The 13,123-nt window shown below is 40.7% G+C and overlaps 1 protein-coding gene across 2 annotated transcripts in view; it reads right to left on the minus strand.

Moving 5' to 3' along the window:
• Nucleotides 1–2,947: 2,947 nt before the first annotated feature.
• The window catches only part of Ppp2r2a (protein phosphatase 2 regulatory subunit Balpha), a 58,557-nt gene continuing 48,381 nt past the window's right edge, over nt 2,948–13,123 (minus strand). For both annotated transcript variants that reach the window (XM_036199308.1, XM_036199309.1), the window contains 4 exons: nt 12,870–13,034; nt 11,850–12,019; nt 8,918–9,009; nt 2,948–5,512 (listed from right to left, as the gene is read on the minus strand). In XM_036199308.1, the coding sequence (XP_036055201.1) occupies nt 5,233–5,512; nt 8,918–9,009; nt 11,850–12,019; nt 12,870–13,034 (707 nt within the window). In that variant the 3' untranslated portion in view covers nt 2,948–5,232. The remainder of the gene's footprint in view (nt 5,513–8,917; nt 9,010–11,849; nt 12,020–12,869; nt 13,035–13,123) is intronic.

Below are 13,123 nucleotides of genomic sequence, written 5' to 3' on the forward strand. Positions count from 1 at the left end.
CCTCTGCCTCCCAAGTGCTGGAATTAAAGGCATGGGCCACCACTGCCTGGCAAAGCCCACTCTTCAAAAGACCCCATTAGGAATGAACAGAAACAAGCCTCATACTGAGGGAATGTACTTTACAAAGCACATCCTATAAAGGTCTTATGTCCAGACTGCAAACACTGGGAACACACAGAGTTACATCATTTTCTTTCTTTCTTTTTTTAAAAGATTTTGTGTGGATGAGTGTTTTGCTTATATGTATGTATATATAGCGTGTGTATGCTTTGCTCCCTCCAAGGCAAGAAGAGGGCATTGGATCCTCTGGAACTGGGATCACAGACGGCCAGAAGCTGGAGCAAGTCCTCTGGAAGAGCAACAAATACTCTTAACAGCTAAGCCATCACTCCAGCCCTCACCCCCACCCCTCTTTCTGATAGTGTCTCAAGTAATCCAGGCTGGCCTGGAGCCTACATAAAATGAGGAAGACTTTGAACTCCTGACCATCCTTCCTCTTTCCAAGGCTGCTGTGATTACAGGTGTGTACCACTACACCCAATTTAGGTCACTATTTTATTTTCTCAAGTTGATAAAAGTGAAAACACAGGTGTTTGTGCAGTTAATGGATATGAAAACATAGTGATATAATAATTATGACCCAAGTTTTTGACATTTTGGAAATTATTTTTGCCAACATGTCCCAGATCTTAAATGGCTGTTTCCTATAAGGTACTAATTCTGTTTCTAGCACAGTATCCTAATAGTTTAAACACTGAAACTGGCATGCTTATTATTCCAATATTTTTTACCTGCAAAATAAAAACATAAATCAAAACATAAATAAAAACAACAGGAACTGGCCATAGAGCAATGTATACAAGTGAGGCTATGCAGACAGGAAAATTCTGTTTCCAGAAAATACTTGAAAATTCAAAGTCAGGTGTGATGGCACACACCAGTAATCCCAGCACTTAGAGGGCAAAGCAGCAATATCATGAGCTCAAGACCACCCTGTTTCAAAACAAAACCCTCAATATGCGAATCTGCTCTGGAGGTCAGGTGGAGAAATAGGAAGACATTACGATTATATTGGATGATTCCAGACCCTATAGAAAAACAAGCTGAAGAACATATGAGTGAAGGCCCTCTCTGCTTAAGTGCTTTTTAATTGTGCAGAGTCAAATTTACACACATGACCATTAACTCAGTACAAAGGTACATGAAGTTTCTGGCCTTGGAACAGGGTGCATAGAATCTGCCTTCGCAAGGGTCAAACAGTAAGCTCTTTCCCAGAGAGGCTGATACATTCCAAACACGGGATGGCTTTAGGTTGTCTCTCAAGAGTACCACTGGTCTTCACTCACTGCAGGGTGGCACTGACTAGGGGACTAACCTGGACACAAACCCCTTTCAGAATTGTCCTTCGTTTGATCTGATTTGGGTTTTTGTGTGTACACACACACACACACACACACACACACACACACACACACACGCTTGATTTTTCAAGACAGGGTTTCTCTGTACAGCTTTGCACCTTTCCTGGAACTCACTCTGTAAGCCCAGGCAGGCCTCGAACTCACGGAGATTTCGCCTACCTCTACCTCACAAGTGCTGGGATTAAAGGCATGCGCCACCACATGGCCTGATTTGGGTTTTAATGGGGCTCGCCTAGATCAGAAACCTAAATCTCTTTTTATGTAGTTTTTTTTAATGTAGTTTATGTTTATGTAGTTTCGAAAATATACCACAAAGACTGGTCAAGATTTAACTTCTGCCCCCTAGTGGGAAATTACCCAAATAACTTGCTGCTGGTCCCAGTTTTTATGCCAGTTTAGTGGCTCACACAGCCTAATAGCACCAAAAGAAACACTGCAACTAAAATTACCCAGTATCTTAAGCATGTGAGAACACTGACAGGCTCTATGGAGTCACTAGACACTTTACCTAACAACTCGATGCCATGTTTCTATTCACATACACTGATATAAAATTAAGTAGGGCAGTTGCCAAGAGTTGATTAAGAGTGCTATGTAAGAAACTTTGTTACCTAGCTTCAACTCACCATCTTGACCCATGAAATAGGTTCTCAAATAGTGAAGAAAACTGGCAAGATTCTTCATTAATTAGGACACAACTTTCTTTTAAAAAGCAACAAAAACAAAAAAACAGGGGTCTCCATATGTAGCTCTGGAACCTATGTAGACTAGGCTGGCCTTGAACTCAAGAGATTAGCCTGCCTCTCTCATCTAGTGGAATTGAAGGTGTGCACCACCATGCCAGACCCACAAAACATGTATTTTTTACATTTACCGTGTGTCCAAGAGTGAACATGCTGATGTGAAGGGCATAGGACAATTGAGTCAGTTCTGTTACATAGTTCCTTGGTTAGGATTGAACTCAAATCAGGTTTGGTTCTGAATGCCTTTACCCACGGAGCTACCTTAAAACCGGCCCAGTAGGCACTTTCCTTTATAGGGCTAGGGAGAGATAGCACATATAAGTTGAAATCATGTCAAGTAGAAAAGCAAGTTATTTCTAAATAACCAAATGGTTTAAATTTCACTAAATGCTTTTGCTAGAACTTAGCTCTACATGCACACAACTGTCTAAAAATACACACTAATATCCTAAGTTACATGCGACTGCATTTCTCTAGGCTTTGTGGGGTGCTCTGTTCAAGCCTGATGACCTACAGTTTGATCCCACGAATCCATAGTGGAACGAGGCAATTCCTGCAAGCTGTTCTTTAACCTCCACATGTATGCTGTGCCAAACTGCATGCCCACACTCCATACCTACATGTAATTAAAATAAAAAAACTCTAGCTATGATTAAGTTTCAAGTATAAGAAAGATCTAGTGGTTAAAAAACCTTTAACAGGAAAAAAGTTCATGGATACTTCAATTCTGAGGGTTATACCACTTAATATCTAGAAACTAGTTGTTATATAAGCGAACTGTACAGCTTTATAAATTGTATCTTCTTACTGCCCAGCCACCAAGTGAGGACTGACATTTAACAGAATGACAGCTCTCCCATCCTAGCGTCAAAAACATTGAAAAAGGATAAAATACATGTACTGATTTTTAAGAGATTAGGAAAATACAATCAAGTTGACAAGACTAAGTTTATTCTGTAATTTTTATTAATAAAAGTTGACGATATAAAATGAGTGGCTGGGCTTATAGTTTGCTACACCAAAGAAATATAAAAACCACTTAAGATGTTACAATAGCTTATGACAGCAATCCTGATTGAGGCATCTTAAGCTTGCAGGTAGGTTTCCTTTGACTCATAAAACTAACCCTTATAGTTATGAATGAGAATCATTAAAACTACCATTCGTATTTATAAAAAAAAAAAAAAAAAAAGGATTTCTAAGATCTGCTTGGTGGTTTCAAAGCCAAATTGTAGAGAAACCACCATCCCAAAAGATCTGGAAAGTTACCCAATCAAAAATAGCCGATCCTTCTGGATGGACAACTATGCAAGCCAAAGGAATAAATAACAGACTAGGAATGCACCCAAGATCCCCAAATAAATTAGTAAAAGTGCCATTAAGAATCAGACATATCATCATTGTTTAAATACAAATTCAAATTTAAGTCCAAAAGATACAGTAACTTTATTACATAAAATTTCCCGTGTGCTAAAAAATGTTAACGTACAAGACATTTGTGTAAGTGTAGAGGGAATTGTGGTGGTGGTGGTAAGTCATTTTTCATTGCTGAAGAACAATAGGCAGTGGAAATATAGAAGCACACAGAGTCCTCTAATTCAACGTTGTTGTATCACTGTTCAACCAAAATATACTACCATTCTCATTCATCTTTTAAAAATAAAGTCCGTTCTCTCTCCATAAAGCTTCCTGCAGGACTGACCAGGGTCAGTCCCACACTAACTGGGGCACTCTCCATCTTTGGCTAGGGCCTCAGCACTGGGACAATGGGGTCAACACACATCTGGTGCTTATGCAGCTGTTGCAGTCCGTGCAGCACTGTACCTTTAAAAGCTTGTCCAGAATATACCTTTGGAAAACCAAAAGAAAAGATGTATCTATGGCAAAATACAATTCATCCTGATTCCAGAGCAATCAGTACGAAACAGCTCTTTAGTGCAGCATGGGGTTTCATCTACCAAGTTACTTCCAGATGGAATTCCACTCTGCTGTGCTGGAACAAGAAGTCAGTTTGTCTACTTGGTATTTCCTAAGGCAAAAATGAAATTAAGCACTGGAAGAAGACTTCAGAGTGAAGCTCTACAACCATGGTTCTCATTTACAGCAAATTCATTAACAGATGAATTAAGTACAGACACAAAACACAGAACCCTCTAGCATCTCTAGACCATGAACCCTTAACAGTAACACATGTTTAACACATGGGCGCACAGAACCACACCTCTCTGAGGCTCCATGGAAAAGAACACTTGTTAAAAATAGTTCATAAAAATACCAAGGAGACAATAGAAACCCATTTCATTTCATTGCACCCAAGGATATGACACAAAATATTGGTTTAAAGAGGTAGATGAAAAAGAAAAAGAAAACCAGATTCTCCATTCTTTGTCACTTTTATTCAGTAGTAGTTTTTTTTCCTTATTTTCAGTGCCAGACATGGCAAGGAGTGATTACAGCCAACTGTTATTAAAACATTTGTTCGCAACATATACCCCCATTACCACTGACCCCAAACTGACTCATTTTGTGTGCTTTCGTTCTTCCTTTTTTTAATATGCCACCACCAAGACCAGGTGGAAAGGGCAAGGGTAAGATGGAGGGGAGAGTCCAGGAGGCCAGAGAGGAGGAATGCTACAAGCCACAGTAAGAATGAGCTGTATTTAATTTAAAAAAGAGGAGGGTGTACCCCACAAATGATACAGTAATGAGGATACACAAATCCCATAGCATGACTGAAGGCGTTCACTGTGTTTGACGTCATCACAATGGAAGGCATAAAAAGTGGAGTACATCAATGCTGACACAGTCCAGTCCAGTCCATCAGGCAAGATGGTGCAAGAAGTCATTAAATTAAAAGTGCCCTGCCCTTCCCTAATGGCTAGCAGACATGGAGAACAGCCCGGGATGCATCCACAGCTTTCCCCATGTGGCTATCAAATGTGTTGTCGAATGGCACACTGTCAAACACTGGAAAGGGGCGCCACAATGGACCGCTCTCTTATAGGTATGAATGCTAGATTCAACTATCTCACTAAGCAGGAAGTGGCTCCTCTGCTAGGATTGCCAGCCTAATTCACTTTGTCTTGAAATATGTACAGATTGTTTGTAGTCGCTACAGCAATGATGTTTTCCTTGGGGTGCCAGGCTGTATGAAGGATTTTCTTGTTGAAGTCTAGGCTGTCAACACTTATTTCATCTTTCTTTCGCTTGCCACTTGCACAGACTTTGCGTGGCTTCAAAACCGTGCGAGGCTTATTGTTTTCCCGAGATGCTTCTAGAGTTATATCCCGCTTTGTGTTCCTGTCGAACATTCTGAAGAAATTATTGTAGGATCCAGTCATGACAACACTGTAAAGGTAGAACACCCAATCAAACTGTTAACGAGAGAATGTTTACTGTAACAAGTCAGTGACCAACCTGGCCTAGCACTCTGCAGGAAGCAACTTTTTTAAGCTTATTTGAATTAAGACATAGAGGCTATTGATACCAAACCAAAAACACTCAAATCCTCCTTCAAAACAAAACAAAACAAAACAACAACAACAAAAAAAACCCAAAACAAAACCAAATTTACAAAACTGAAAGTACCTTGGTATGAATTACCTTCATTGAGTAATTTTTGCAACTGTAGGCCATGTAACCAACCAAACTAAGGACCTTCTAGAAGTAGCAACCTATGGAGTTCATTCTAAACCTCCTCTGAAATGGGGAGTGGGGAGAAAAAAATAGTTGTTGCTATGTTTCATGATGCAAATTATGACCTATTCTACTTGCCCAGGTAATCTATTTTTGTTTTTTGTTTTTTTTTTTGAGATGAGGTCTCATTATGCAGCCCAGCTTGGCCTCAGAATCATAACCCTCCTGCCTCAATATTCCTAGTACAGGGATTATAGGCATGTATTTACCATCCCTAGTGCAGATAATGTTTTATGACATTATCTTACAATATGACAATTATGACATTATCTTACAATAGACCTACTCAAGGAAATAACATAATATCTTCATTAACAAAAAAATTATTGTACCTGTAACACAAAACAATTTTTTTTATTCTCATGCAACCCATGATGGTCTCAGGATGACCTTTTTGTCCTACATGCTGTGGTTCCGGGTTGTGTGCCAGGAGACCTATTTTCCAAATGCACCTTAACTAGACACTTGCTCAGCTTTCACTAAATATCTTCAAAAGCAAATTCTGACATCTGAAACCTCTCCTAGTTTACCCACCTTTCTATAGAGTCAAAGAGTCTCTGTAATGTCCATGCATAAGGCAAACTAGGGACTGGTCAGCTAATATATGGTATGTCACAAAGGATTCGGATCTTTTTGATGTCAGTCCCTCAAAGAGCAGCTGACAATATCAATCCAATTCAGGATGGTGTGTATCTGACAACAGAACTGTTTCTTTAAAAACAGTTGCATAAATTAAGCTGGTGGTGCCCCTGATCCAGGTTTGTAAAGTTTGTATATATATAACTTATATTTAATGAGGAAATGCAATGCTCACACTGAGAAAACAATCTATAAAATAACTTATTTTTTAACAGAAAATTCACAGGTTATGAAAGACAAGAAAGGACTGAAGAACTCTTTCAGAATAAACAAATTTTGACACCATGTCACTTTAGGACAAGAGCAGGGTTCCCCCTGCCATGAAGGGACTGAGACCACCTGGTGGCTCACTGAGTTCTGGACAGCACTAACCAAAGCCGGTTTGAAGGTGGAGCTGTGGCAGATGGGGGGGGGGGGGGTGTCCTCTGTCCTTTAGGAAGTGCTGTGGGAGCTGAGAGGGTTTAGTGGTTAACAACACTTTCTGTTTTTACAAAGGCCCAGGTTTCTGTTCCAAGCAACCCATAGTGGCTCATGACCATCTGTTACTCCAGTTCCAGAAGATCCACTCCTCTTTTTTGGCCTCTACAGGCACCAGGCACAAACATGCTACACATACATGTAGGCAAACATTTATACACATAAAATTAAGACAAACAATCACAAGAAATAGTTTGAAAAATAGTTTTTCAACATATAATTTAAAAGGAATTATTCCAGAAATCTTTTTCTTGATTGTGTACATGAGAGAGACGAGTGGAATTCAGAAGACAACCTTCAGGGGTTGGTTCTTCCTTCTACTGTGGGTTCAAGGAATCCAACTCAGGTTGTTAGGCTTGGAAACCTTTTTGCTGTATCCCTCACCCTGCCTGCCTTTAGAAAGTATTCTTAATTTGAAAATTGCTTTCTTGATAATGGAAGGGAACTGAGAACTGCTAACCATACAGCTACCAGACACGGGGGAAACTGACTGTTCAAAATGCCACACCTACACACCAGTATGTTCTCTTCACATCTGTCCGTCCTGGCCTCACATTTAGTAATGACATCATAGGCGCTTACCCTACAGCAGGTATCTGAGTAGGTAATCAGGCCATTATTTGGGCCTCATGTGAATCTCAGGTAATTATAAATTATAAAATATAAGCCAGATAAAAGACAAGCATCCCAAGTTCCAGGGCTCTCTGAAATGTCTAACACCAAGAAATCTGAATCGTATCAAGCTTTTTAAATTCAACTACTACCAAATAAAGTACCTGTATGCTGTGGTTATTGCTCTGTATAAATAAAAGGCTGTTTGGCCAGTGGCCAGGCAGGAAGTATAGGCGGGACAAGAGAGAAGAGAATTCTGGGAGGTGAAAAGCTGGGGCAGAGAGACACCGCCAGCCGCCGCCATGAGAAGCAACATGTAAAGACACTGGTAAGCCACAAGCCATGTGGCAAAGTATAGACTAACAGAAATGGGTTAATTTAAGATAGAAGAAGTAGATAACAAGAAGCCTGCCACAGCTATACAGTTTGTAAGCAATATAAGTTTCTGTATGTTTACTTGGTTGAGTCTGAGCGTCTGGCGGGTGAGAGAGATTTGTCCTGACTGGGCCAGGCAGGAAAACTCTAACTACACCTGTAACTGCTTTAGATACAGCCTGAAGTAACTTCCAAACTATCCTCTGTTTTAATCAGAATACAGTAAGCAGTAAGTGCTTACAATAACATACAAATTATTGCTTCTGTGAAGTGGTCGGTTTATTTTATTTTATGTGCATGTGAAGATGCCCTGGAATGTGAGTTACTGACAGTTGTGAGCTGCCACGTGGTTGCTGGGAACTGAACCCAGGTCCTCTGGAAGAGCAGACAGTGCTCTTACCTGCAGCCTCCATGAGTGGAGTGGTCACAGCCACTGAAGTACAACACTGCATCGAGTCCCTGCTATAGAAACAGTTCTCCCAACAGCAGAGAGGCAGTCCCACGTAATCCACCACTTTAACTAACTGCTGGCACATCAGAGTTGTGATGGTTGTTTTCAATGCTTCTCGCAACATGGTCTGTGCTACTCAGGCTGTCATCAGACTCCTGAGCTCAAACACTTCTGCTTCAGCTGCCCAAGCAGGTGGAACTGCAGACACATACTGTCCTTGGCTAGCAATGCCATTAATGTGGCTCATAAAAAGGGGGAGCAAGATTTGAACATGATAACTTAAATACCTACAACTTCTTGTTACAGATCTCATATGCTCTGCATTTACTTAGAAAGTCAACGCTTTGGTTTTGTCACTATAGCTCTACCTGTGATTACTAGGTTTATTTCACAAGTACCTGGAAGAAAATTGAATGACGCCTAACTTCTGTTAAAAAAGAAATCACAGTCCTATTTTTACCTAGTGTGACAAGAGGGATGAAATAGCTAGTTTCTTTCCTTACCTGTCAGACCCATTCCAACAACATTCAAATTTGTCAAATATGCAGTCATTTTCATACAGCGAACAAAGTTTACTTCTGAGGTATTCATGCACCTGAGGACAAAACAGTATACATCCTCAGTTTATTTTCCTCTCAAAACAAGAAAATAACCAAAAATCCATTTAAAGAGTGTGTATCCAGAGTTATATACCCTCTAATGTTACTTCTGCTAGTCCTTTAGGCACAACTGAGGAAAACCACCTTTCTGGGCATTTCAATGTACCCTGACAAGCCTAACTAAAACATCTGATTATTCAAATAAGAATGCAAGTAAGAACCCCTCCATAGGTTCATATAGCTGAATGTTTGGTCCACAGTTGGTAGTCTAAAGTGTTTAGGAAAGATTGGCTAGTGTTGCATTTTGGAAGAGGTGGTCACTGGGGGTGGGCTTTGAGGTTTCAAAAGCCCAAGCCAGGCCCACTCTACCTCTGCCTCCTGCCTGTGAATCAGATGTAAGCTCTCAGCTACTCTTCCATCACTATGCCTGCCTGCCTGCTTGCTGCCCACATTCCCCACCATGATGAAACTCTTAAGCAAGCCTCCCCTTAAATGCTCCCCACCTTCCCTCCCAGAGACAAGGTTTCTCTGTGTAGCCCTGGCTACCCTCAAACTCAGAGATCTATCTGCCTCTGCTTCCCAAGTTAAAGGCCTGTACCATCACCATCCATCTTAAATGTTTTCTTTTATAGAATGCCTTTGCTCATGGTGTCTCTTCACATAAATAAAACAGGAATTGAGACATATAAATCAGAAGATATGTGAAGATGGCAGATAACAGACTAACAAAAGAATGTTGCAACAGAATTTAACTTTCACTTCTTCACACTCAGTCCATTACTGATGATAAGAATGTTGCAGCAGGGCGGTGGTGGCGCACGCCTTTAATCCCAGCACTCGGGAAGCAGAAGCAGGCGGATCTCTGTGAGTTCGAGGTCAGCCTGGTCTACAGAGCCAAGTTCCACGACAGGCTCCAAAACTACACAGAGAAACCCTATCTCAAAAGAACAAACAAAAAAAAAGAACGTTGCTTCCTTTCCTTTAAGTATCATTTTCTGAGCACAAATTTGACCTTGGTCTACTATTTTAAATTAAACACACAGCACGGCAAGGCTTGGGCTCAGTGACAAACAGATTTCTCTCAGCTGTCTGTCCCCATCTCACTCTCATTCACCCACTTCATTTGAAAATTCAGTAGTGGGCTATGAAATGGCTTGGTGGGTAAATATACTTGTCACCAAGCCTGGGTTTGATTCCCAAGAAAAGCACATTAAAGAGAACTGAATCCTGAAAGTTATTCTCCCACATGTGTGCTACGTACGCATGCACACAACCACCCACATACAAAGTATAGTAAAATATTTGAGCGTCGCTTCCTATTATTTTTTCAATATAAAAAGCCAACAAAGATGTATCTCTTTGTGAGTTGTATTTCTACATTTACTAATACATCACAAAAAGGGTAATTTTGGAAATTAAGTTGGATGAACTAGAAAGTAAGTAAATCTACTCTTTAACAGAAGCGTGGGACATTTCCACACACAGTGCTTATAGGCATGTCCCAGTGTTTGCTGAGACCCGAGAAAAAAGACGTGTCAGTCGTCAGCCGTTTCCTTTTCCTGAATGAGAACCTTAAAAAGTGACAGCCACCAGTAGGCACCTTGTACTTGTCTGTTTACTTATGCTGCCCAGGTTGGTCTCAAACTTGAGGACTCTATTAACAATGCCCCTGCCTCACGCTCCAGAGTTCTGGGATTTATGTGTGCATTAGCAAGCTCATTGTAAATGTTCACTTTACTTGATGTAAGTACCCATAGATTCCAGCCATGTCAATGACATCAAGTAAAAGTTTCTAACACTCAGAAATTGCAACTGATACAGACTTAGGACAGGATTGGTGGAAAGAAAAGCAGACGTCAGAAGTAACCTCCAGTCTCAGAGGCCAGCAAGGCACTCTGCCATAATGCAGTGTTGTCAATGGTAATCCAACTCTACAGGCAGAACAGCAAGTCACGTAACATGTACGGTGGGCACCGAATCCAGCATTCACAATGGTGCAGGGCCTCTCTCCAAACAAGAGGAAGCCAGGGTCCCAGTGTCATGCATAGGAAGACGCTAGAAGACACAGTTTCTCTGGATACTGCTAAGACTTTGAAAACAAAACACTAACTATTTCACTCTTTGATTTTGTTTCAATATAACATTTATTTTGAAATTTGAAAAGTTACAACTCACAGAGATCCACCTGCCTCTGCCTCCTGAGTGCTGGATTAAAGGCGTGCACTGCCACATCCAGCTGAAAAGTAAGATCTTGAGGGTGTGTGTTTGTCCTAATTTTGTAAGTGCCATGCATTCCCTAAGTCTGCTCCATAGCACTGTTTCCACACCCTGGTCCACAGGCTCTGCTGGCCTGGCTTGTGCTACACTGCGAACCTGTCTCACTTGGGTCAAGGATAGTGGCTATCTGACATGGAGTACATTCTGCACTGAAGAGGTAACTCCTAAAGCCATCGGCTGAGAATTCAGGCCTTTTTAAACTAGAAATGATTAGCCAAAAGGTAGACGAGTCATACAATTGGCAGGTCAAATTTAAGCCCTGGTTCACTATATTCCATGCTGTCTATCTGCCGAGAGTATTCTCCCTAGTGTTCCTGCCCACACTTCTCACTTCCATGTACAAAGCAGCATACCAAGTAGCCAATATTAAACCGCATGTGTTAACAAAATTAACTGTACCTGCAATCCTGAACAGACAACATACACTTTCTTTACACAGGCAACAGTAATACATTCATGGCTCTCCGAGAGAAATGGGTCATTCCCAACACCCTGGAAGAAGCACCTCTACACACTGTCCACAAGTACACACCCTTCAAAAGAAACACACTGCAAATACCTGGTATGTCTCCACAGGCCGGTTTTCCATATTCAAGTCCCAAATTTTGACTGACAAATAGTCTCTAGTCATCATATAGCGACCACTATGGCTGAATTTTACATCAGAAATAGAGGAGATGATTTCAGAAAAAAATGACCTGTTGCTGGGATCTTCGGGCTCTTCAAACACTGAAAACAAAAGAGAAAAGTTTAATATTTTCTAAAATAAGAATTTAAGTGAGGAAATAAAAAAAAAAAATCACAGACTGATCCAAAAAATTAAAACATTTTGCCAGCTTTAGAAACATGTTTCCTCACAAAATCTTTTAAGAAAAATGATTACTACAAAGTGCAGAGCCCTGCTAATAGCAGGGGTCTGATTTTGCTCAGGAGGAGTCACATGGACTTTTTATATTAGTGCACAATTGCCTCACTATCTGCCTCTATTATTGGTACTCTGGAAACTACTCCGTCCTATCCATCCAAATCTCCAGCCGCCCCATATAAGGATTTTGTTAACTGGCATGTATCTGAATTTTTTAATGTAACCAAAGCCAAGAAAATAATTTTACAACCTCATCCCTTTTTATTTTATAAGTATGATGTATATATATATATGCTCATGTATATAAGTGTGCTAGGTGTGTGCAGTGTCTAAGGAGACCAGAAGGTGTCAGATTCCCTGGAACTAGAGCCATACATTCATAGTTTTGAGCTGCCATGCTCCTAAACTGCTGAGCCTTCTCTCCAGCCTTACCCATTTTAATGCCAGTGTTCCCCCAATATTTTATAAGGATAAGAGAATCTTTCGTGAGGGGATAGGGGCTTTTAGTAAGTTCAAAAGGTTAAGGAAGGAAAGAAGAATAAGAAAGGAAGAGAAGACTCAACCATACCTCCATCCCCACCAGACACCCCCACCCCAAGTACTTCCAAGTGGAATAAGCAAAGACTCAGATGGTGTTGGTCAGTTACCTACAGGCACACAGGCCAGGTTGAGTCTGAGTAGACCACTTTAAAGACAGGGCAGAAACAGACTTACATTTTGAATGCCTGTCACAGAGCGCAGATGCCCTCATGTCACATAACCGAATAGTTCCTTTACTGCTGCTGTACACGAATGTGTTACAGCTGTTGGGATGGAATTCTGCTGCTGTTATCACCTCTGTGAGCTCTTCCATATTGGCAGGCTTGATATCCACAATATCTAGACAGCATTTCATTAAGGAATCTCCACTCAGAAAAGGGCAAATAATTAAGATCAAGTATTTCTTCTTAATGACACTCTATCTTTTT

The sequence above is a fragment of the Onychomys torridus genome, chromosome 9 (genome assembly GCF_903995425.1).
Source record: "Onychomys torridus chromosome 9, mOncTor1.1, whole genome shotgun sequence".
Classification (NCBI taxonomy): domain Eukaryota; kingdom Metazoa; phylum Chordata; class Mammalia; order Rodentia; family Cricetidae; genus Onychomys; species Onychomys torridus.